This window comes from Gavia stellata, chromosome 20 (assembly GCF_030936135.1).
Source record: "Gavia stellata isolate bGavSte3 chromosome 20, bGavSte3.hap2, whole genome shotgun sequence".
NCBI lineage: Eukaryota > Metazoa > Chordata > Aves > Gaviiformes > Gaviidae > Gavia > Gavia stellata.
In genome coordinates this window covers 16,243,965-16,267,274 of record NC_082613.1, presented here as the reverse complement: position 1 = coordinate 16,267,274, position 23,310 = coordinate 16,243,965, and the positions used below count along the sequence as shown (strand labels likewise).

Here is a 23,310-nt window from a genome sequence, read left to right as displayed (position 1 = left end):
TGTTATCTAATACATTTAATTTAGTTTAGTACTTTATGATCCCAGGGATTTTGTTGCTCTTGACTTTTATTAAGTTATCTTAAATCTTTTTCTATGGGCAGATCATATCATATGGAATATGATGGACTCTCAGAATCTTGAGTGCAGTGAGCCATGTGTATTCACTGTCTCATCCAGTGAAAAAACTGGGCCACCAGATGAAACTAGCAGGAGCCAGTTTCGGAAAAAACAAACTGGAGGTGGTGGTTCTCCTGATGGGTAGTAGACCGGGGTACTTCTTGCTGAAGCATGTTGTGGATGCAGAAATCTTACTAGACAAGTTGCTTGACATAGAGACCTTTTGAAGGTTACACTATAAACAAATATCAAGGGCTGAGAATTGTCCTGAGCTGAAATTGGTTGGGAGGTGATTGTGCCCCTTTACTCAGCGCTGGTGAGGCTGCACCTCAAATCCTGTGTTCAGTTTTGGGCCCCTCACTACCAGAAGGACATTGAGGTGCTGGAGTGTGTCCAGAGAAGGGCGACGAAGCTGGTGAGGGGTCTGGAGCACAAGTCTGATGAGGAGCGGCTGAGGGAGCTGGGGTTGTTCAGTCTGGAGAAGAGGAGGCTGAGGGGAGACCTCATCGCTCTCTCCAACTGCCTGAAAGGGGGTTGTGGTGAGGTGGGTGTTGGTCTCTTCTCCCAAGTGACTACTGCCAGGACAAGAGGAAATGGCCTCAAGTTGTGCCAGGGCAGGTTTAGGTGGATATTAGGAAAAATGTCTTTCCTGAGAGAGTGGTGAAGCATTGGAAGAGGCTGCCCAGGGAGGTGGTGGAGTCACCATTACTGGAGGTGTTCAAGGAACGTGTGGACGTGGCACTGTGGGACATGGTTTAGTGGGCATGGTGGTGTTGGGTTGATGGTTGGACTTGATGGTCTTACAGGTCTTTTCCAACCTTAGTGATTTCTGTGTTTCTATGAATACTTGGAGGAAGCATATATCAGCTTGTAGTCTTTTTACTTTTCTCAGTGTATCTGGCTACTGTTGAAGGCAAGAGACCATGTTAGGTGGACCCTTGGTCTGATCCAGTACCGTGTTTCTTGGGTGTGACTCTTTCTGACAGTTACTGAGGTTTATCTCAGTAAAGAGATCGAGTTTTACAGGATCTTTGTAAGTGCTCGTGGTGAATTATCTACCTCAATAATTTATTTACTTTTACTATCGTCTTCTCCAAGTGCCTCTTTTAATCTTGGTTATGTAACTTCCTTTCAGTTTATCAGACTGAATTCTGATTTTGATGTGTTCAGAAACACGTTCATGATCAGTTTTAGGCTTTTAGAAAGTAGTTTTTTAAAAGAGGCATTACAGGAGAAACCGGCTACAACGGCTCGCCCTTACAGAGAATTAGCACAACTAGACAGAGAGCACAGTGGTTTCACCTCTTTTCCCTGATCTTTCTCTTGAGAGGTTGTCAATGAGCTCTGCCAGCCACGTACTGCAGAGATAAAGGAGTTTGGAATAAGCCCCCATATATTTAATACAGTTAGGATTGTACTGTGATCTACTCTGCATCTTTAACTGTTACCATGGCAGAGTTTCCAAATTAATAGACTGCAAGATAGAACATACCTCATTTTCTTGATACCAGACAGCTAGGGGTGACCATCTGTTTTTGCTGAAATATGTAGGTAATGTTGTATAACTTGCTTTTCTATGTCTGCTTGAAGTAAACACGCTCTAAGGAGTGTTATTGATGCTTATGCAACTGTTATGAAGGTAGCAGAGCATGCAAAAGTCTTTTTATATTAACATGTTGTTTTTATAGATAGAAGATTTTGGCAGGAACTGGCTCTGATACTAACATTTAGCTTTTGTCTAGGTTAATAAAATGTTGAAGTAGGATGTCACTGATCATTGAAGAAGGCTTTAAAGACTATTCTCTGAAGTTAAATATCTACTGGGTATGTTACAAAATTACGTACTTTTAATTAGAAAATTAGAGAATTCATCACAAAAGTTAATATTTTAAAGTATATGGGGACTCACGGCTGTAGCTAATTACAAGCCAGTAAGCTTGTTTGCAGATGAAGTAACAGGGTGATTAATAAAAGACTCAAAAAACGAAGACTGGAAAAATAATTGCAATATCTTTGTCTTTTCACAACTATTTGAGATTGCCTGAAGGAACTGGCCTTTTTGGCCCCTTGCTACAGAGATATTTTTAATCTGGTTTATTAATTTGATCTTTTTGATCTTAGTCATTTTCAAAATTACTGTCCTACAAGTAATAGTTATGTTATTGGAGGAAATAAAAGGGCTATATGCAGGTTTTCCCATTTAATGTCATGTGCATTTATTAGAAGGGCAGCAAACACTTAAAAAGCCCATATATAACTATATGTGGTTATAATTATTTATAACTAATGTAAACTATATAATGTAAGTCAGTCTTTCCAAATGCAACTTGAGAGAAGGTGCATAAAAAAGCCTAAATGTTTGAGAAGTGACATTTTTTATCATGAAAGATTTGTCCTGTATGTCCTTCAGGAACTTCGGCCAATATTGAATGCTCCAGTAATCAAAATGTCAGTAGGAGTTGATTGATGTTTATGGCAGTGTGGCTAACAGAAGTCCCCCGAGTAGACTCAGTCGTAACAACAGAAGTGTACTCATACCTGCGTAACTTGTTTTGCACAAGAGATGGATTAATTTTTACTGTATCAGCATAAAACACTACTTTGCTATTACAACTTCGACCACTCCAGGAGTGCACTCATGGTGTAGTATATCCGTGCACCTAGTCTAAACATTACCTTAAAGAGCCTAATCTTAGTTTGAAAAGATGACTATGGTGACACATCTGCTGTGTACGGGTACAGGAGCAAATACATTGTACAGAAGAGGCTTTTTATTCTAGCAGGAATGGTATAATGAGAATGAGGGGGTGGAAACCTAAGCCAGAAAATTCAAATATGAAATGAGATACACATGTTCAACTGTGAGGGTGATACGCTTTAGCCAAGCACAACTTACTGAGCTTAGTACAGAGGGAACTCAGTGAAATGTAATGGTCTGTGATATGCAGAGGGTCAGGTTCTATGATCTAATCATTTCTTCTGGCTGAAATCTCTTCATAAAAAAATCTAGTTCAACCATAACTTACAGCCTAAAGAGAGGAATTGCTGCATGAAATTCTATGACTAGCACTTGTACGAGGTGCAGTTAGAAGTGTCCCTTCTGGCTTTATAGTCTATGGATGGATTAATGTGTTAAAGTAGCTTAAGGGTGCAACACATGCTGGCAAAAGCCGTAACAGAAAGAAACTCCTGTTAAAATGCTTTCAAATAGTGTAGCCCGTAGACATCACAGCTATGTCCAGTCTAGCATTTAGTGTGGTCTGACAGGAACACATTTGTTGAGTGAAACAGTTGATGGTCCAGCATCCCTGCTCCACGGGGATGATCTTTACCTTGCGCTGGTTCTAGGCTGATCCTGTGGGCTGAACGCCTCTTAGCAGGTAGAGCACAATAGAGCACGTTTTCCAGTTTGCGCATGCTGAGACTTCTCTGCAGTGTAAACCAAAGCATGGTAAGTAGGGATGAGGAGGAGATTCATTATGAAAGAATGCTCTCGATCCAACAAAAGTCCATTAATATGGACTAATCCCGTAGCAGCTTTCACTTTAAAAACTGTGCCCGTACATAAGATATTTTCATACATGTCCAGCATATACCATAAAGCAGCATGCTCTTACTTTCCTAGAAATTTTGTTAGAATACAAAACCTTAACTGAGACTTGATATTGTAAATTGTCTGATATAGCAGTAAGCCTCACCAGTTGGCTGTTGAATGATGCATATTGAACTCATTGAGGCTGAAGATGAGGTTTCTTACTCCAATATAATAATGAAAATGCAGTAGTCATGCTGTAGTCGTCTTGCAGGCAGAATGTGGGATCATGGAGTCCTTCAATGAAAAGTTGTGACATGTAGTAGGAAGATACATTAGCTGTACATTTCCTTTTTTATAAGGTCTTGTAAATATGAGAGGTGTACCAAAAATGTATTCCTTGTTTTGAACTAAGATAGTTCTGTGTGTCAATTTGGGTGATGGTATATAAATTTATTCTGGTGGCAGCTCTGCAATCGGTTGTTCCAAAGAAGGCAAAGGGGCTAAGTCCCTAGAAGAGCTCCAGATGTTACTGATTTTTTTCTTGTTATTAGCAATTACTCACTTGGAATTGTCTAGCAGTTTTTCTTCTTAATAACAAACTGTGGAAGAGTCAGCAGAATCATGACCAACGAGATCATGAAACTTGCCAGTGGTAAGAACATGTACAAGCTTAAAAAGAGGAAGCGTTTCCAACAAATGCTGATTTGGATTTACTCATTTTTCTTGTTTTATAAAGAAGGATTTTTTCCTACAGTGTTTGTACTTAACCAATGTTGGTTGTACTCTTCAGAAACTGCAATATTCCTTCAAATATAATTTTATTGCCTAAGATACTGCTCCATCCCCAAAGTCATATTTTATATTTTAAACTGTTTGTCTTTTGAGATGTATTTATTGCCATGTTTGTTTAACTTGGTTATCTCCTTCATCAATCTATTTCTTGCTAACTTAAAGCTGCTGCTCTTTGTTTTTAGTATAGAAAGCTGCTTCCCTAGGGATGTATAGTCCAGGACTTGTCTCTGTAATGGGACTATTTGTTTTCTTTGCCCCTTGCAGTTGCCTGCTGTAACATTTGTAGTATGTGTTAAGTAATCCTTGAGGTAACATTTTTATTATGTCATAAAAAGTGCGTGGCAAATATATAATAACTCATGGTATTTGTTTGTTTAAAATGGAAGGATAATTTATTGAGTGTGTTACATGAAACCTGCTCCCCCTTATTAGAGCTGTAGAAGTGCAGCTTATTTAGAAGTATGTTCTATTGAGAAAAACCACGATCTCTGACATGCATAGAAAGTCTGAGCATGGTTGGGTAGAAATGACATCATAGTTTATGTACTCAATAAAAATTTAATTAAGTCATTACAGAAGTTGCAGTCATCATTTAACCCTCTGATTTCTTATGTTTAGTTCTTTTTTTAAACATTCAGTAATAACCAGTCTCCAAATCTTGATAGCCTATAAAATATCTGCATTAATTTTAATAGGTTATATTCATGGAAAAATATGAGTAACTGACATAAAAGGAATTTTCCTTGTGTTTGCACTCTATGCATTTCTATAAAAATCAACAGATGAAAAAAGATAGTGGTTTAATGGAAGAATATTTCAACCGGAGATTTGCTAGTGTGGCAAAAACAATATAGATAGAAAAGCTGTTGCATAATTACCAAGGTGAGTACTCTTAAAGATACTAAGAAAGTATTTACGACATGTGGTTCACACTGTCATAAGTGTTAAGATTTTAGATATGTGAGTTTTCACAGCTTTTCTTTAGCCTTGTGATAAGCTGTACACCAAAGACAGCAGTGCTTATTCTGTAGTAGAACTGATGGCCTACCCTGTATTCCTGTTGGCAGTTTCTTTTTTGTAAGTCCTGTCTCCAAGATGCAGTCTCATACATAAGTGTCCTCCTAGTAGGCGGGTATGAAGATAATTATCCTTGTCATTTATACTTATGTTGTATGCAAGATCTGTGGAAAAGAAATGCTTAGTATCTCTTAGGTCTCTCATGGGAGTCAATACAAAGAAGAAGCTTTACCAGTTGATGTGTAGCTTAGCCCTCGGGAGAGGAACTGTCTATTAAATTATTTTGTTGGTGGAAGTAAAAAGTACAGGCAAAAGGAACAGACAGTTTGTATGAGGGAGATGCACGCGAGGTGTTTCAGCCATCACGCTGTACCTCGCAGCTGATCCCTTTTGGTTCTGTCTTGCTCACATGGGGTCAGTTCTGCAAGCCAATGGGTGGATTAGGCCAAACCAGCAAATATTTGAGGAACTGTTAAATTTAGTTAAAAGTCAGTGTGGAACTTGGACTGAGTCACACTTACAGCATAGGGGGAAGTAGCTGGATCATCACAAACTCTGAAAGAGATTTAGTCATAGTCAGAAACTAGTAAGTCTGAGCTTCTAGTGAGATGCTGTAGAAACAGGATTCATGTGATTCCTGAACGAGAAGGTCAATATTGACAAGTAAGTAAGGAGTAGGGGTAGGGATGGTGCCTCTATCTTTAGCATTACAGTACTTTTACTGTAATAGCACGTCCAGCTCTGGAGGCCATGCTTTAGAAAAAAAGTTGAAAAACCTCTGAGTTTCTTAAAGACCTGCATGAATGAGTCAAGGTCTGGAAAACCTGCTTAATAGTTAAAATACAGAGGAGTCTTCATTATCTTAGCCTATGCTGCCACTGAAAGGACAGCCTTGCCTTCACTCTTTCCCCAGCTGCATTTTTTCTGTGCTTAGGCAGCTATATGTCAGTGCTGTTGGCTGAGGATTTTTCTGCCGTTCGTATATTCTGAGTAACACTGACTTTCATTTGTGTACAGAATTAATGGAGCTGTATTGCATGTTGTCCTAAAATATTTGACTGTACTAACATTGTTACTTACAGCCAAATCCTGACCTATGTAGGCCAAGGCACTGTTTCTTCTTTGCCTACTCAGTGAAACTGATAATATTTTTCATCACCTCCTCTTTAGAGCCTATACAGATGGTTTTCTGGTTTATTTTTCAGATTAATTCTGTTGTTCTGAAGGAAGATTTGAGAAGTATGGTAGAAAATTTCTATGCAGCTCTATTTGGATATGATGAGGTAAGAAGGATGTTTTCAGAGATGCGCAAGAACAAATAGACCATCTAATTCGTGAACACAGAATACTCCAGATGGGTAAAACATTTGCTGTACATATCTTTGGAGAAATGTTATGTTATGGAAGCAGACTTCTTAGTTATTGTGATCATCTTATGCCTTGAATAAAAATGCTTTTCAGAAAAAAGAAAGCACATAGTGTACTGATTTAAACCACGGGAGGGATGTTCTTTGTACTGCTTCACCATCACTTCATGACCATCAATAAATCATTTCCTCCCTCTGAATCCCATTGTACTTGGCTATACTTTGAAGGGAAAGAGAGTATTTATAGGGAGTGTATGTGAGAGTGTATTTATAAGAAGTATCTAATAATATGGGGAGGCAAAAGCACCACTGTGCACAAGTGTCTGCAGGACTTTCAAGAAGAAAATACAATTACATCATCTCTTTTAGTAGTTATTTTTTTTCTCTATTGGGTGTTGCTCTTCAGATGCTCTTTTTATTCACATGGTGATATTATTTTTGGCACGGTGATTTGCATTATTAATATCTTGTAAATGTAAACTTCATAGAGTTGTGGACAGTGTTATGCATGCAGGTCTTTAATCTAGTTTTAAGTATAGCCAGGATGTGTCTGCCTGTGTCTGTCTGTCTGTGTTTTTTGTTGGGTTTTTTTTTTTCCCTCTTGTTGTTGACACTCTTTTTGGAAACAAAATGTCTAGTTAAATTAAAGGCAAATGTTGACCTTTTTTATTTTTAAGTGAATATTTTAAAGTCCTCTCTTGCCTTTGGCAAATGTGTCAGCAGAAGACAGGAGTTAGAAGACTATGGTGATAACACCACATAATCTAAAAAGACAATAAAAGTGGGAGAGAATTTAGACAAAAAGTGCTCATGGATGTGATTCTTGTATAAGCCAAATTTAATATTAGATTTAACTGGAAAAATCTAGATAGTTCTTGATGATGAGGAGTTCTCTCTTTCTCATTTGGAATGAAAAATAGAAAAGCAAAGCAAAAGAGCAAAGTCCTGACTACATTTCTGTAACATTTTATTAAATATCCTTTAATTTTTCTTTTCCAAGTGTCATGGGCTTCACACAGTTCTGTGAGTTGGTGCTGTCTTCTCTGTAAGGCCAAAATTTTTATGGTAAAGATTTCATAACATAGAAATGAGTTATCGGCTCCTACATTAGGAATACCCTGACCCAGTTTTTTTCCAGATTAACTTGCCAGACTATTTGTTACAGACTGCTCTAAGTTAATTTAAGGCCAGGGTTGTTTTTCCATTCTGGGAAAGAGTGATGTTGATGCCTTTTCATATGTACAGTCCACAGCAGCTGTGGGCTTTGAGACGGCTAATGTTATCGGTTGCCAGGTAGAGTAATGTGGTTGTTTTGTGTTCAGACCCTCTTCACGTGCAGTTTTTAATCCCCCTCTGTACTTCCTTTAGGGAATCTTGTCTGATGATCATGTTCTGGCAGCAGCTCTTTGGAGAAACCTTTTTAACAAGAACTGTGAGGACCCTCGGCATCTGGAGTTACTTGTAGAATATGTGCGCAAACAGGTACACTACAGGCCATAGTGTGACTTCTCTTCATTCTCTTTTTTAGAACATTAAATATTTATCACTTGCATACTATGTAGCTCAGTTCTCCTCATAAATATAACTGGTTTTTATATTCAGTGATGATTTTTAAGGAGGAAAAGGTAAAAATATAAAAACTGGCTGATATTTATTGCAGTTTGATTGAAAAATGGCTGCAGAGAAATTCATGGAATATTGAAAGCAGCCCTGCTCATCTTTTTCTGGACTTATGCTGTGGAGGGGCTTGACAAAATGTGTCAGAAATGGGCTGCAACTTGTTGTAGAATTATAATCGATGTTGTGGAGTTGGGAGCCTCTTCATAATGAAATAGCACGCAGAGCTTGAAAGTCTCCTGGTGATCTTTGTGGGAAATAAGTAAAAGGTTTTGTTTTCCAGAATCATTTCTGTTTCTTTCAGTTACTAACTGGAGGAAACGATATTAAGTAGTGTTTGTCCTCTCAACCCTTAGGAGGTTTGTGAACCAGGTTTCTAGGAAATGCTGGTAGGATGTAGTCCAGGTGGGTACCAAAGACAGAAAAGGGGTGAGAGAGGTTCTGGAGGAAGAGTGTAGGCTGTCGGACAGGGAACTGAAGACCAGAACATTTGAAGACCAGAACCTCCACAACAGCATTCTCTGTAATGTTTCCAATACTATATTCAGGACCAGATAGAGATTTGGAGAGACAGTATTTCAGTCTGTGTCTGAGAAAATGGTACAGGAGTAAAGGGCTGAACTTTGTAAGTGACCGAGGACACTTTTGGAATGCTAGAGGGCTTCTTAGGGGGGACAGACTTAATTTAATGCTTAAGGCTGCTGATGCTTAACAGCGGTGAGGCTGTAGGAGAGTTTAAAACTGAAGATTGGCAGGGAGCAAACACATGTAAAAAGTATGTAATTCAGGACAATTTGCTGCCAAGTGGGGAATTTGTTGCACTTCTGTATATTCAAGCAAAGGGTAGGACAGAAGCTATCAGCAATTGAATAGGAAACTGATCACGCAGATAAATGTGGCACATTGGGGAGGAATCAGCGCAGCTTCTGTGAAGACAGGTCATTCCTGTAGAGAACTCTAAAGTAATGAACTTCAGAAAAACAGTCCCAGCTTTGCATATATATTGATGAGCTCTTAACTGTCTGTTACCACACAGGAATGAGTCTTTGAGATTATAATTGTATTATCAAAGTGTCAGCTCAGCACCATGTAGTGTTTAAAAAAAGTAAAACAAATGCTAGGAACTACTAAGGAAGGAATAGAGAATAAAAGAGTGTTGTCATACCACTTTTTAAATCCATGGTACCCTTGTGATCTTGAATAATGTTTATGGTTTGGGTTCTGACCATCAAGAAAGATAAAAACCCAACTGAGTAAGGCTCAGAGAAGAGCGGTAAGGGTGACATGAAGGAGCTTCTTTATTTAGCAATGAGTAGGATCCCCTGCCTGCAAAACAGCTGAGAAAGAATATGAGACAGCTCTGGGAAATCTTGAAGGCATATGAAAGGTGAACAAGGAAAGGCTGTTCACTGACACAAGAATGTGGGGACATAATGTAGCCACAGGTTGTTTGGGATGCTACAATTGCGTGTGGGTTTCAAAGCCACTGGCAAGGTTTATGGAGAAGTCTGTCCAGGGCTATTAAATCCACAACAACCACTTGAGGCTCAGAATCCCCGAACTAACAAATTTTGAGAGGGAGGGAAAAGAAACAAGGAAAATAACATTGTAGTGTGCGTTGCACTTAACTCCTCCTGGGGAATCTGCTGTTGATGACCGTCAGAAACAGGATATTGTGCTTAGGTGGCTCTTCGGTCTGACCCTCTGTGGCCATTGGTGTATTCTTTCCTCAGTTGAGAAACTCCTTCTCAAATTACCTTTTGTTTGCAGTAAGCATTGTGTTACAAGGTCTTCCCCACAATTTCTTGCTGATCCTGTCTTTAATAGTGGCTTATTAGTGGATGCCAGAGATGAATACAGTAACAGAGCAAGCATGTGTACCATTTCCCTGGTCAACTCGCCTAGCAATCTGCGTTCACAGAATTCCTGAGCCATAGGTGGTGTTTTTGTCTTTTACTGACCCTTGATGGACTTTTTTTCTTCCCCCCACCCCACGCAGCAAGTTAACCCTATGTTGTGTGACGAGGTTTTTTTATTTTGCTTACATTGCACCTTAAAATTTCATTTTATCCCAAGTATTTCTTGTATTGTGAGAATGAATGTTCATTCCATGTTCATCTCCTCCAGCTCACGTGCTTTTATATTATAAATCTCAGGTGTTTCTTGTTGGTCAGGCTTTTTTTCTACAGTGAAAAGCCTTGGTCTATGTGAAACCACTTTTATGAGAGCACTCCATGTAGCTGGTGGTACTAGCAGTGTGTCATCTGAATTAACTGCCGAGAAGATAAAATGACTCACGTTAGTTTTGCGTGGCTCTTCTTTGTCCTGTTGCCAAACTTTCAGAGGAAGCATTAGTTAAGTTGTTAGTAGAAGACCTTACGCAGTTAACTCCAGTGGATCTGCAGATACTTATCTCCTAGCCTTTCTGGGACGCTTAAGCAGTTGTAAATTATCTTTTTAGGTCTACCTCACACAAATGGCAAAGCATGCTAAAATCTCCCTGTTCTGCTTTCTTTCTGGAAAGTGTTTGCATAGCTCTTGAGGAACTTGAATGGGTGATGGGACAACTTGCACTAATGTCCTGTCCCTGCAGGTGCAGCACCTGGATGCGCTGAGTGGGGAGGACCTGCTGCTGACGGGCGAGGTGACCTGGCGGCCGCTGGTGGAGAGCAACGCCCGCAGCATCCTCAAGCCCCTTTCCCCTGTTTACAATGACGAAGGACTCTGAGACCGCCCGGCACCTGACATTACTATCAATTTGTCAGATCAGCTTGGGAAGCATGCCTGAAATTGAACTGGGCTGAGGCTGTGGGGTCAGGAAGGAAAATCTGCTGTTGAAAAGAAAATATTTAATTAGATATCCTATCTGTGGTGACTCAGTAGCAAATTGGACAGCCCTACTCTTCTGAGTATTCACCTGCAAATAAATGCTAGTTGGTTTGAGAACCTCTGTCCTTTTTATGGCACTGAGTGGTCCTTGCTGACAAATTGAAAGACCTGCCTTCTGTCTTTTAGGAAACCAGATATTTTACCATGACTTAGAGTTATCTCAAGAAGACATTTCTGTCTTTTGCCTCATTTGGAGAGCTGCTACATAGAGACACAATGGTGTTCCTCTGCTCACTGAATGGTTGTGAACGCAAATCTGAGCTTTGCGTATTAGATGTTAATGTATTTTAAAAGCCTGATATCAAGATGGAATGGTCCATTTTTGCTTTAGTGAAGTTAAGAATTGCTTTAACAGATTCTGCAGGGTTTTCTGTGAAAATCCTTTTTAGGAACCCTCTGCTTTGTTGCACAAGGATAGGAGGATGCAAGGAATAATGCACAGTCCCCACTAATCCTCTATGACTGTAGCCATCTTAACGAGAATAAACTCCAAAATGTGGCTGGGCTGTCACTAAAAGCTGCCTCAGAATACTTGGTATTTCAGTCTGCCTTGCTGATATTTCCATATTCTTTTTAGAGTTGTGGTCTAAGAATTTTTTTATTAAAAGAACATCCCTGTTTCTGTCCATGGCTTTTAATGGGACAGGATTATGCTATCCTCCATCCCCCAAAGCAGTGGTCCAGGGCTTTTTAACAAGACCTGTCAACCCTAGTGAAAACTTTATATGGCTGTGCAGGCAAATTACGCCAACATAGTAATTACAGGAGCAAGAGCTCCACTGATTAAATCACCAGAGGCTGAGGTGTACTGTGTAGGTGGATGGTTCACCAGGCTATTTCCAGGTCAGTGACAAAAACAGTTTTCATTTCTCTTCTGTCTCAAATCCAAGTCAATAATAAATGTCAGTCTGGGTAAAATTGATGTGTATGTGTTTTCTGTGCCATGTGTGCTTTTGAGAAGAATAAGCCCTATAATATCAGGACTTATTCCTAATGAAACTATTAAACAAAAGTTGAAGGTGATAATCCTTAATTTGTGAAATTAATCCTTAAACTGTGAATCCTTAATCTGGTGAAAGCGTGACTGTGCCTGGCTGTGACTGTTCTTCCTTCTGAAGTTGCTTTCTTCATATTGTGTGTTTTGGGGAATATTTGACATCCCTTCTCTGTGTAAAGAGCAGTGGGATGCAGAATATAGGCTCCCAAACACTGGCTTGCATTTTTTTTTTAATCTTCTCTTAGGGAGCCTTCTGTGTATAAAAAAGGCATTTTGTTATTTTTTTTCCAAGGCGAACTTCCTCAGTTTAACTTGTTATAAAATGAGTCATGTAAAGAAACCCTCTATGTGTGAGGTGTATCCCTTCTCTGTGAAAACATTACAGACCAAACAACTTGCTTGCAGTTTATTTAAGATGCTTTTGTTGAAAGCTGAGCTAAGCAGAGAAACCTCTTATGTGTGAAGTATTATACAGTGTGTGTGAGATAATAACACCTTGTAATTCATTACAGCTGGGTTGTATTTACATAGAAGAAGGCTGAGCTGTGTAGGAATTTGCTGATTAATTTATTTTTAATGAGAGTGAAGTATACCAAGTACCAAAATAAACTTTACTTTGTGTATCTTACTGCTCCTGAAATAGGTGGAAAAATTAATGGTAGATATTTTGGCTCAAAGCTACATACATTAATTCATATACAAAACAGTCATTTAAACTTTAACCCCTTTCCTGCTATGTAATTTAAACCTGGACTTATGTTATCCATGCCATGGGAACACGGGACTCCAACCTGGTGCTGCGCACAGGTCAGAGATCTTGTAGTGTCTGTGGTGCTGATGCTGTGAAGCCAGCAAGCTAGTAGAATTTATGGGACCACTAGTCTGGAGATGACAATGCCTTTTGTACTCTGAATATGGGACAGCTGTGTGGTCAAAATTGAACCCTTTCCTATGTTTATGGGCAGGAGGCTCCAGAAATCATGGTGCCAGATTGTGGTCATTGGCATCTGCTTTTGCACTTTTTATTAATAGGAGAATAAAGACCTGTAATCATGGCTCTCTGCTTGTTCCATAAAATGCCTTCAACCACCCCGCTGTTACAGAGCTGAGCCAGCAGTCAGGGTGTGTTTTGGACAGAAGTGTGTGGGGCCTGTTAAGAGAATAAGGCAGAAACTGTCTATGAATTAAAAGGGTAATCTGTTAGAGAGGAAAAATACACTGCAGGCTACACAGGACAAGAGAAGACTTTTGCTTCCCAGCCATTAGTTACCTGGAGACAGGATTTGGATGTAGAATATGACCACTCTTACTCTTGGGAGGTGCATGCCAATAGGCTAGAAACATGCCGCCGCCAATATCTTATATATAATGACATCTTTACAACGAGAATTTAGAGTCCTTGAGAGAGACTACGTTTCCAGTAGCAAAATCTGCACCTTGCAAGCATTACAGCAGTAATGATCAGCAGTTAAAAGTGATTCCTCTGTGCAGTGCTGCTTCAAGTGCAGCAGAACACAGGGGGGTTTTAACCAAACGTTGTAAAGCCCATCTTTTCCCATTTCCAAGATTTTGCAGAGGGAACGATTGAATGTATCTTGCTTATGGACAGTTCTTTGTTTATGCTGTTGGTTTTTTTGAAAGTGGTCTCAGAGCATCGACTTGGGGCCGCTTACTGTGTTTTAAGTGATTATATGCATGCGCATTTCTTCGGCAAGGAGCCATGTTGAGCACTTCATCATCCAGCCTGATCTCCTATCTCATATATGGAATTTGGACATTGCTTATTATTCCAAAGGACTTGTTCCCCAACTTTTCCAGGTGTTTTAAAATCAAAAGATGTGAACCTCTAGGAAGCACTCATTATTTCAGCTAGATCTTGGCTTTGTTGTTTCTGTGAGCGGAAAAGAAGGGCCAACATTCCATGACCTCCCTCCCTTCTCTGCTGTTTTGTACCAGTGGGAGAGTAGGTGCATGTTTTGCCCACAGGGTCAAACTTGGGAAGTCTCTTGCTTCAGACTGATACTCTGAGGTGTTTTGGAGTAGGGGGGGAGTCATGTGATATCCTTTGATGCCTACTCTATTTTAGGTGGTTAAATGTTTTTCTGTGTCATCTCAGTTTCTATGTTCATACCGCCTTTTGGTATTTGTATCTAACTGTTTTCTCCTGCTTCTTTAAACAGCTAAAGTGCTAAGAGCACAGGCATCCTTGATGATCTCCACATTTCCTGTACTGTCCAGGTGCCTAAGCCCTGTTAAATGCAGTTACCACTTCCCAGATTTCTGACTCCTATCCCCACCTTTCACGAAGTGAAGTTTTTAGTCATGCTTCTGCCACACCAAGCCCTCGGGTCAGAATTGCTGCTCTTGACATAGCAGTTGGACATAATCACTGACCTCTCTCACTTACCCTGCCTTTGGCTTGGCAAAGAAGGTAAGCCGAAAGTGGAGACTGAATAAGAGCAAATTTTTCCACCAGAGCTTTAAATTAGATGAATGTAGAGTAGATGAAGGAATAGCAAAGCCGTGGGAGGGTAAGCATCAGCTGGGAGGGCATGGTGACTGGTTCTGCAAGCGTGGTCCCTGTGATGTATGCCACTGCATGACACACCACTTTGAGGAGCAGTGGGAGCCGTACCATGCCCTGTCACCCACTCTCTTATTTTTCCACACTCTCCTTCCTTCCAAAACCCTACAGATGAAGTCTTCCTTCAGAAATTCAAATCAACATAGACCTGGTGCAGTCTACTTGTAGCATTTCTGTGGGACCAGTTTAATCCTCAGCATGTAGCAAAGGTGGTCTGAATCCCAGAGGTGTGCTGAAGTACTGCTGGAGCATTTGGAGAAGATTGCTGATCTCCTCTGCCGGTATGCCAAACAATTCATTGCCCGTCTTGAGCTCCAAAACTGGACTCTGTGTGCTTTCTTCCAGGAAGATAAAAATACCAGTGTTGGGAGGCGTAAATGTTTACCTTAATACCTAGAAATTACCGAGTGACTTTCTAACTCTTCTGCTAATAGAGTTGTGCCACAAATACAGCGGTCATCTATTGTGACGTTCTCCAGCTTCTCAGGCTCCAGGGCAGATGTTTGGTTGTGGTCTTAGCCTAGTACTTGGGTGTTTTTTTGGATGATGCTGGTGGCAGCTAATTTCTTAGGCACCCCCCTGTGCAGGCTCCTGTCCTCCCTATCTGCCTCTTCACATTTGCCCCTCTTTGTCTGATGTCTGTTGTCTTCTTGTGTAATAAACTCTAACCAAGACTTTTTTTTGCTCTTTTCTCTACAAGAGACTGTGATAAACCTGTGCCCTGTTCTTTCTGCTGAGCAATGCTGCATCAGGCTTGACTGGGCCTTTGGTGTCCTAAGGCTAGATGAACACCTCTTCCAGCCGTCTGGGTGATGGTACTTCTACCACTCTGCAGCACGCCTTAGGGAGCAATATCTCCATCTTTTGGGCATATTGTGTCTGCACAGCCTGGCCCTCAGCACTGTCTGTCTTCTCCTGAAGGTCTCAGAAGTCAAGGGTAGGGCAGAAGCTTACACAGGAGCATGGGGAAGTTGGCAAGGACATAGGAAAGACCCTGAGGCTCAGCATGGTAGGCTCTGCTGCTAAGGCAATTGTGCTGTGCTTCTGAAGTATCCACCTCTCTTCTCTGCCTGCAAAGGGAGTATCACCCACTGGTTCTGTGGGCTGCCTGGCCTCCTGCACTATGATGGGGCAGTTGCATATTAATAGTCTCATGATCCTTCCCAGACTCCTCTGGTGAGCTTTTTTTTACCACTGTCCCTTCTTCAGGTGTTTAGGGCTGTCCTGTGCATCCTATATGTGTTCTTCCTTGCTAGAGATAAGCCTGGGGGCAGCACGCCACTGTTTGAGGGATGGTGTGCTAGCGAGGTCCTTCAGTCTGCTGTCTCAGTGGAGGTAGGGGATGGAGATCCATGCAGCAGCAAAGACTCAAGGGTTATTGAAGTCTTAGAAACCACGGAAGTGCCTGAGAATGGTCACATAGGAATTAGAGCTTTCCCCACCAAAAAGGTGGCGGGATCAATAGTCCAACTGAAGTGCATCTACACCAATGCACACAGCATGGGCAACAAACAGGAGGAGCTGGAAGCCATTGTGCAGCTGGAAAACTGATACAGTTGCCATCATGGAAACATGGTGGGATGACTCCCACAACTGGAGTGCCACAATGGATGGCTATAAACTCTTCAGAAGGGACAGGCAAGGAAGGAGAGGCAGTGGGGTAGCCCTGTATGTTAGGGAGTGTTTTGATTGTCTAGAGGTTAATGATGGTGACGATAGGGTTGAGTGTTCATCGGTAAGAATCAGGGGGAAGGCCAACAAGGCAGATACCATCATGGGAGTCAGTTACAGACCACCCAACCAGGCTGAGGAGACAGATGAAATATTCTATAAGCAGCTGGGAGAAGTTTCACAGTCCCTAGCCCTTGTTCTCATGGGGGACTTCAACTTACCAGATGTCTGCTGGAAATACAATATGGCAGAGAGGAAACAGTCTCGGAGGTTTCTGGAGTGTGAGGAAGAGACCATCCTGACACAGCTGGTGGGTGAGCCAACTAGGGAAGGCGCCCGCTGGACCTGGTTGTGAACGGAAGAGGACTGGTGGGGGATGCGACAGTGGGAGGCCGTCTTGGGCACAGTGATCATGAAATGATAGAGTTTTTGATTCTTGGAGAAGTAAGGAGGGGAGTCAGCAGAACTGCTACCTTGGACTTTCCGAGGGCTGACTTCAGCCTGTTTAGGAGCCTGATGGACAGAGTCCCTTGGGAGGCAGTCCTGAAGGGCAAAGGAGTCGGGGAAGGCTGGACACTCTTCAAGAAGGAAATCTTAAAGGTGCAGGAGCAGGCCATCCCCATGTGCGGGAAGACGAGCTGGAGGGGAAGAAGACCAACCTGGCTGAACAGAGAGCTTTGGATGGAACTCAGGAAAAGACAAGAGAGATTATGACCTCTGGAAGAAGGGGCAGGCAACTCAGGAGGATTACAAGGATGTCATGAGATTATGCAGGGAGAAAATTAGAAGGGCCAAAGCTCAACTAGAACTAAACCTGGCCTCTGCCGTAAAAGACAATAAAAAATGTTTCTATAAATACATTAGCAAAAAAGGAGGGCTAAAGAGAATCTCCATCCTTTATTGGATGTAGGGGGAAACAGTGACAAAGGATGAGGAAAAGGCTGAGGTACTTAATGCCTTCTTTGCCTCAGTCTTTAATAGCCAGACCAATTGTTCTCAGGGTACCCAGCCGCCTGAGCGGGAAGATAGGGAGCAGAATGAAGCCCCCATAATCCAAGAGAAAATTGTTAGTGACCTCCTACACCACTTAGTGTACGCTACACAAGTCTATGGGGCTGGATGGGATCCACCCAAGGGTACTGAGTGGGCTGACAGAAGTGCTCACCAATCCACTTTCAATCATTTATCAGCAGTCCTGGCTAACCGGGGAGGTCCCAGTTGATTGGAAGTTAGCAAATGTGACACTCATCTACAAGAAGGGCTGGAAGGAGGATCTGGGGAACTATAGGCTTGTCAGCCTGACCTCGGTGCCAGGGAAGATCATGGAGCAGATCATCTTGAATGCCATCACGTGGCACATACAGGACAACCAGGTGATCAGGCCCAGTCAGCATGGGTTTACGAAAGGCAGGTCCTGCCTGACTAACCTGATCTCCTTCTATGGCAAGGTGACCCGCTTAGTGGATGAGGGAAAGGCTGTGGATATTCTCTTCCTAGACTTTAGTAAAGCCTTTGACACTGTTTCCCACAGCACTCCCCTGGAGAAACTGGCTGCTCATGGCCTGGATGGGTGCGCTCTTTGCTGCGTAAAAAACCAGCTGGATGGTCGGGCCCAAAGGGTTGTGGTGAATGGAGTTAAATCCAGTTGGTAGCTGGTCACAAGAGGTGTTCCCCAGGGCTCGGTACTGGGGCCAGTCTTGTTTAGTATCTTTATCAATGATCTGGATGAAAGGATCGAGTGCTCCCTCAGTAAGTTTGCCGACGACATCAAGTTGAGTGGGAGTGTTGATCTGGTAGGAAGTGTTGATCAAGGCAGGAAGGCTCCACAGAGGGGTCTGGACAGGCTGGATCGATGGCTCCAGGCCAATCGTATGAGATTCAACAAGGCCAAGTGCCGGGTCCTGCACTTTGGTCACAACAACCCCAGGCAACGCTACAGGCTTGGGGACGAGTGGCTGGAAAGCTGCCCCGCAGAAAAGGACCTGGGGGTGTTGGTTGGCAACCGGCTGAATATGAGCCAGCAGTGTGCCCAGGTGGCCAAGAAGGCCAACGGCATCCTGGCCTGTATCAGAAATGGTGTGGCCAGCGGGAGGAGGGAGGGGATCGTGCCCCTGTACTCGGCGCTGGTGAGGCCACACCTCGAATGCTGTGTTCAGTTTTGGGCCCCTCACTCCAAGAAGGACATTGAGGTGCTGGAGCGTGTCCAGAGAAGGGCGACAGAGCTGGTGAGGGGTCTGGAGCACAAGTCTGATGAGGAGCGGCTGAGGGAGCTGGGGTTGTTCAGTCTGGAGAAGAGGAGGCTGAGGGGAGACCTCATCGCTCTCTACAACTACCTGAAAGGGGGTTGTGGGGAGGTGGGTGTTGGTCTCTTCTCCCAAGTGGCAAGTGATAGGACAAGAGGAAATGGCCTCAAGTTGCACCAGGGCAGGTTTAGACTGGATATTAGGAAAAATTTCTTCACTGAAAGGGTTGTCAGACATTGGAACAGCCTGCCCAGGGAGGTGGTTGAGTCACCATCCCTGAAGGTATTTAAAAGATGTGTAGATGTAGCACTTAGGGACATGGTTTAGTGGTGGACTTGGCAGTGTTAGGTTCACGGTTGGACTTGATGATCTTTCTTACAGGTCTTTTCCAACCTAAATAATTCTATGATTCCTGAAGTTGCTGAACATGTTGAGGGAGTACTTGTTTTGCTTACAGTCATTCAACCTGCTTAACAGCTTGCTCTGCTCATTTGTGGGACAGAAGAGAGGTTTGGGCCTCATCCTTCCACTGGGAATGCAGAGCAGGAGCTCACACAAGCATGATTCCACCTTCTGCTGTGAAACTTCAGTGGCTGCTCCAGATGTGATGTGCTGGGAGCAGCCAGGGAGTTTAGGTCAAGTGGCAATAGTGTAAACAATTTCCTGCACTTGCATGCAAGAACCAGAAATACCTACTGTTTTGTGCAGGTATGTTCATGTAGGAGGACCCTGCAACATGTTGCTGAGGCTGGATCCTGTTGGTGTTGGCATACTACTGCAGCTCTCTCAGGAGGTAAGAGCTCCTTCATGTTTATTTAGGAAGCAAGGAGTCTTGCCACATGCAAAGCCTTCATTAAGGATTACGTCACTGACTAAAAGAGTGCGCTGGGCTCGTTCATTCCTCATGCCACCTGCCAGCCTCCTGCGCTGCTCCACATCCTGTCAAAGCCAGGCATCTTATGAGGATTTGCTCATTGTCCCACATCCTTCCCTTCATACCCTCTTCCTGCTGGTAACTAGACCCGTTGATGTTACAATGCCCAGTTCTATTTCTGTGTATTTCCTTTAGAAGGAGAGAAGGAAGAAGTGTCTCAAAGTGCTTTTTCACATGTTCGGTACAGGGCAGCAGCCTAGGGAAGAGGCACACTGTGGTCCTTCTCATGACAGCTGTGAACTGGCACCCTGAGCAGCTCAGGGCTGGACCTCGAAGGGCCACCAGAGCAATTCCATGGCCACACGTTGGTTTCCCTACACGGCACGTGGGTGGTAGGGACCTCAGAGCAGCAGCTGGAAAGAACCTGTATGCTGGGCACACATCACTGAGCAGGGAGCCAGCAGAGGAGGTAGGGTTGTCTACCTTCCCTGCCATCGCTAGCGGTTAGATCATTTGGCCTATAGCTGGCAAATGGTGAAGAGTGCCCTCCTTCAGCCGCGTGGGTGCAAAGCTGTCTCTCCCCTGATTTGGAAGAGTCTTAACATACAAATGGAAAAAATGAAGCAAGGAATTTGTGTGCTGCCACTGTATTTAGAAGAGTGATTCTGTAATGCCATGGTCAGGAGCCTCGGACAAAATATTGGGAGACTTGACTTTGCACTGCTCTGTCTGTGAGCTCAGTGCTGACACAGATCTCAGTGCAGTAACTAAAATTTGGACTTTTCTCATGTAGCTGCGCTTGCTGTTTACATCTGGCCAGTGAATTCTGCACAGTAGAACATTGCTATGCAGATGCCTTCCAGAAATGCCTACAGATAAGTGTGTTTGAGCACCATGATGTTTTGTGGTGGAAGATGTGGATTTCAGTCTGAAATAAAGAGGGGGGAAAAAAGCAAATCTGGCTTCTCGTGTTCCTGGGTGAGCGCTCTCCAAGAACTGTACTATCTTGAAACATGTTGGCAGGCTCCCTTCCGTTTGTGCTTGAAGAGGAAGCAGCAGGTACATTTTGTGGAAAGCCCAGGCAAGGTATTTGTGTTTGTTGAGCTCCAAGAACACCTGCAGTAGGACACAAGAATGAAGTATTGCCTAACGCTTGGATCCTGACTGAGCTCAGGTATCAGCCACAGTATAGCTGCCTAGGGCCATTGACTTGGAAGTGGGACTTGGTGTCTGTGTTTAGCCAGAGGGAATTTTCCCCTTGTCTTTCTCTGTTGATTGCAGAAGGTGTGTAGACAACACTTCCAGATAAGATCCTTGCTTTTAGCTGGCAAAAATTGGCTGATGTGATTCCCACATCCTGTGTTGGCCAGTCAGTCTGTGGAGTGCCAATTATAGACATCTATCTCTTTGCCAGACAGCAGGGACAGGATACCTCTCATCTAATTTTAGATGTCTGTATGGTAAACCTCTGTTACTGACTTTGGCAGCCTGAGCTCTCCTTCTGCTCAGTGGAGAGAGATAAGCGCTTTCATGGCACATTTCATCTGACCTGTTTCAGATGTCTGCTGCAGGGTGAGGTAACTGACTCCCTAGAAATCTCTGCCTCTCCCCACCAACACCGAAGAAGCCCAGCCTGACAAGCTCGGCTGGAGATGTTTACATCGTATGTGCTTTCATGTGCTGAAGTCCATGAGAAATTACTGGAGGGAGAGTAGATCATTACCAAACACCACCCGGAGACAGTGGAAATCCCTTTACTTTACAGAATCATCAGCAGCTGTTTATCTGGCAGAAAACACGCATTTGATGACTTTTTAAAAATTCACACTCTTTTTCAGCTCTTTAGGAAAGCAAAAAGTAGGGTGATGTTACCTTTCTTTTGTTATCACCAAGGTGACGTTATCACCCTGCCAAAGCAGCTCCAGGAAAAGGCCCATCCTGTTACAGCCCCTTCCCTTTGTTTTTCCCCCAAACTTCCTTACATTGTGTTCGGCTGTTCACCTCACATTTTAAGTTAATGTTATTCTTTAAGCTGCTCTAACGCTTATTGACACCTGTAATACTTCTATGTCAGCAGCTTTGTTATCATTTTGTCCCATATATGTTGTCCACAGCTGCTAAGTCTGCACCTGCTTGCTGCATTGCAGCACAGCTCTGGCAGGCAACTTAAATTTTCTGATTAAACGTACCTTTGCTTCTGTTCGTGCAGTTTGCACAGTCCTGGTAAGAGTTCGTTCTGACTTCAGGGATCTAAAGACTAAACAGCTAACCTGAACTAATCATCCCACTCCAACTGTAGTCCGTGGAGAGTGAATAGTCCCTTGGGGACATGATTCATCCCAGCTGACTTACAACTTAGTGTCTGAGTGTGCTGGTTCACACTTAGGCATGGCTGTCTCTCTCCATTGACTAAAGCCTGGTGATCATTAGAGAGCAGACATTTAGCATTTAGATGACTTCATTTAGCCTGGATGAATTTAATCTAGAGTTTTTGTAACTTGTAGATAAAAGGTTAGCTGATTAGATCAACTATCCAGCCAGTTCTTCATTCTCTGGTTAGCCTCTGTGGAGTTTAGTAGCTCCAGGGTAAGTGCGCTGAATGGGGTGGGGGAGGTCCACATTGCAGTCTGGGGACTCCTGTGTGCCTCCTGTGCACAGTTTTTCATGTACTGCGTTGTGTTCTGGGTGGTGCGTTCCTAACACAGCGTTTTAAATCACATATTAATGTCTGTATTTTCTCCAAAAATAGCTCCATGATGCTTTTGGGAAGCTGGAGTTAACTAATCCCAAAATACACAGCATGTGGATAGTATTGTCATTCACATAGCACCAAACTCCTAAGTTTGAATGTCCCTTCCTTGAAGGATTTCCAGGGAGATGCTAAAAGACCACATGAGCCATTGCTCTTGTAGCCTGTGGCATCCAATGACATGAGCTGTGCTAAGATTCCTGCTGTGCGTCATACAACACTGTGACCCTGTGATATCAAAAAAGATGGTGTTCTGGCTTCTCTGCCAGGTGCCAGTCTAGCAGAGCCCGAGCTCCCAAAAAATGCTAAGGAGGAGCGTTAGCTATGGTTCAGGGATGAATAAGTTTCTTGGCCGAGTCTGATTACCCACTTGGGATATTTGTATTTCATTATAACTGACACCGAGAAGCATGTTTGATTTGGAACAAATTTCAAGCAGGAACAAGTTTCAGCATCTGCATTTCCACTGTGAGCACAATGAGGGACAAAACAGGTTAGAGCCTGCTTGGCCAAGGGTGGGGACCTCTCAGTAGGGAAGGGGAGGGCAGTACATGAATCAGTTACGAGGAAAGGGAAGGAGCAGCTTGAAGAGCTGATCTTCCTCCCCTTGCAAAAGGGATAGTCTAAGCACCAAGTATCAGGTGTGTGTCTGAGGAAGCCAAGTGAGGGAGCTGGGGAAAGCCAGCTCCTCCCCCAGAGTGGGAGGCTGTACCTGGTGATTAAATCCCAAGGGGAGGAGTGGAGCTCATGCCTGAGTCCTGAAGGAACCTGTTGGGAGGAGCTCAGGAGTGCAAGAGGGCCAGAGAAGACCTGGAGTCAGACAGAGGACTAATCCAGCTGGAGAGGCACTTCTTAGCA

The 23,310-nt window shown here is 43.0% G+C and overlaps 1 protein-coding gene across 2 annotated transcripts in view; it reads left to right on the top strand.

Moving 5' to 3' along the window:
- The window catches only part of LOC104251318 (ubiquinol-cytochrome-c reductase complex assembly factor 1), a 51,011-nt gene extending 38,770 nt beyond the window's left edge, over positions 1-12,241 (top strand). The window contains exons 8-10 of one of the 2 annotated variants that reach the window (XM_059827235.1): positions 6,667-6,744; positions 8,197-8,310; positions 11,039-12,241. In XM_059827235.1, coding sequence (XP_059683218.1) covers positions 6,667-6,744; positions 8,197-8,310; positions 11,039-11,173 — 327 coding nt within the window. In that variant the 3' untranslated portion in view covers positions 11,174-12,241. The remainder of the gene's footprint in view (positions 1-6,666; positions 6,745-8,196; positions 8,311-11,038) is intronic. The other variant, XM_059827236.1, reaches the window with a different exon arrangement.
- The last annotated feature ends 11,069 nt before the right edge of the window (positions 12,242-23,310 follow it).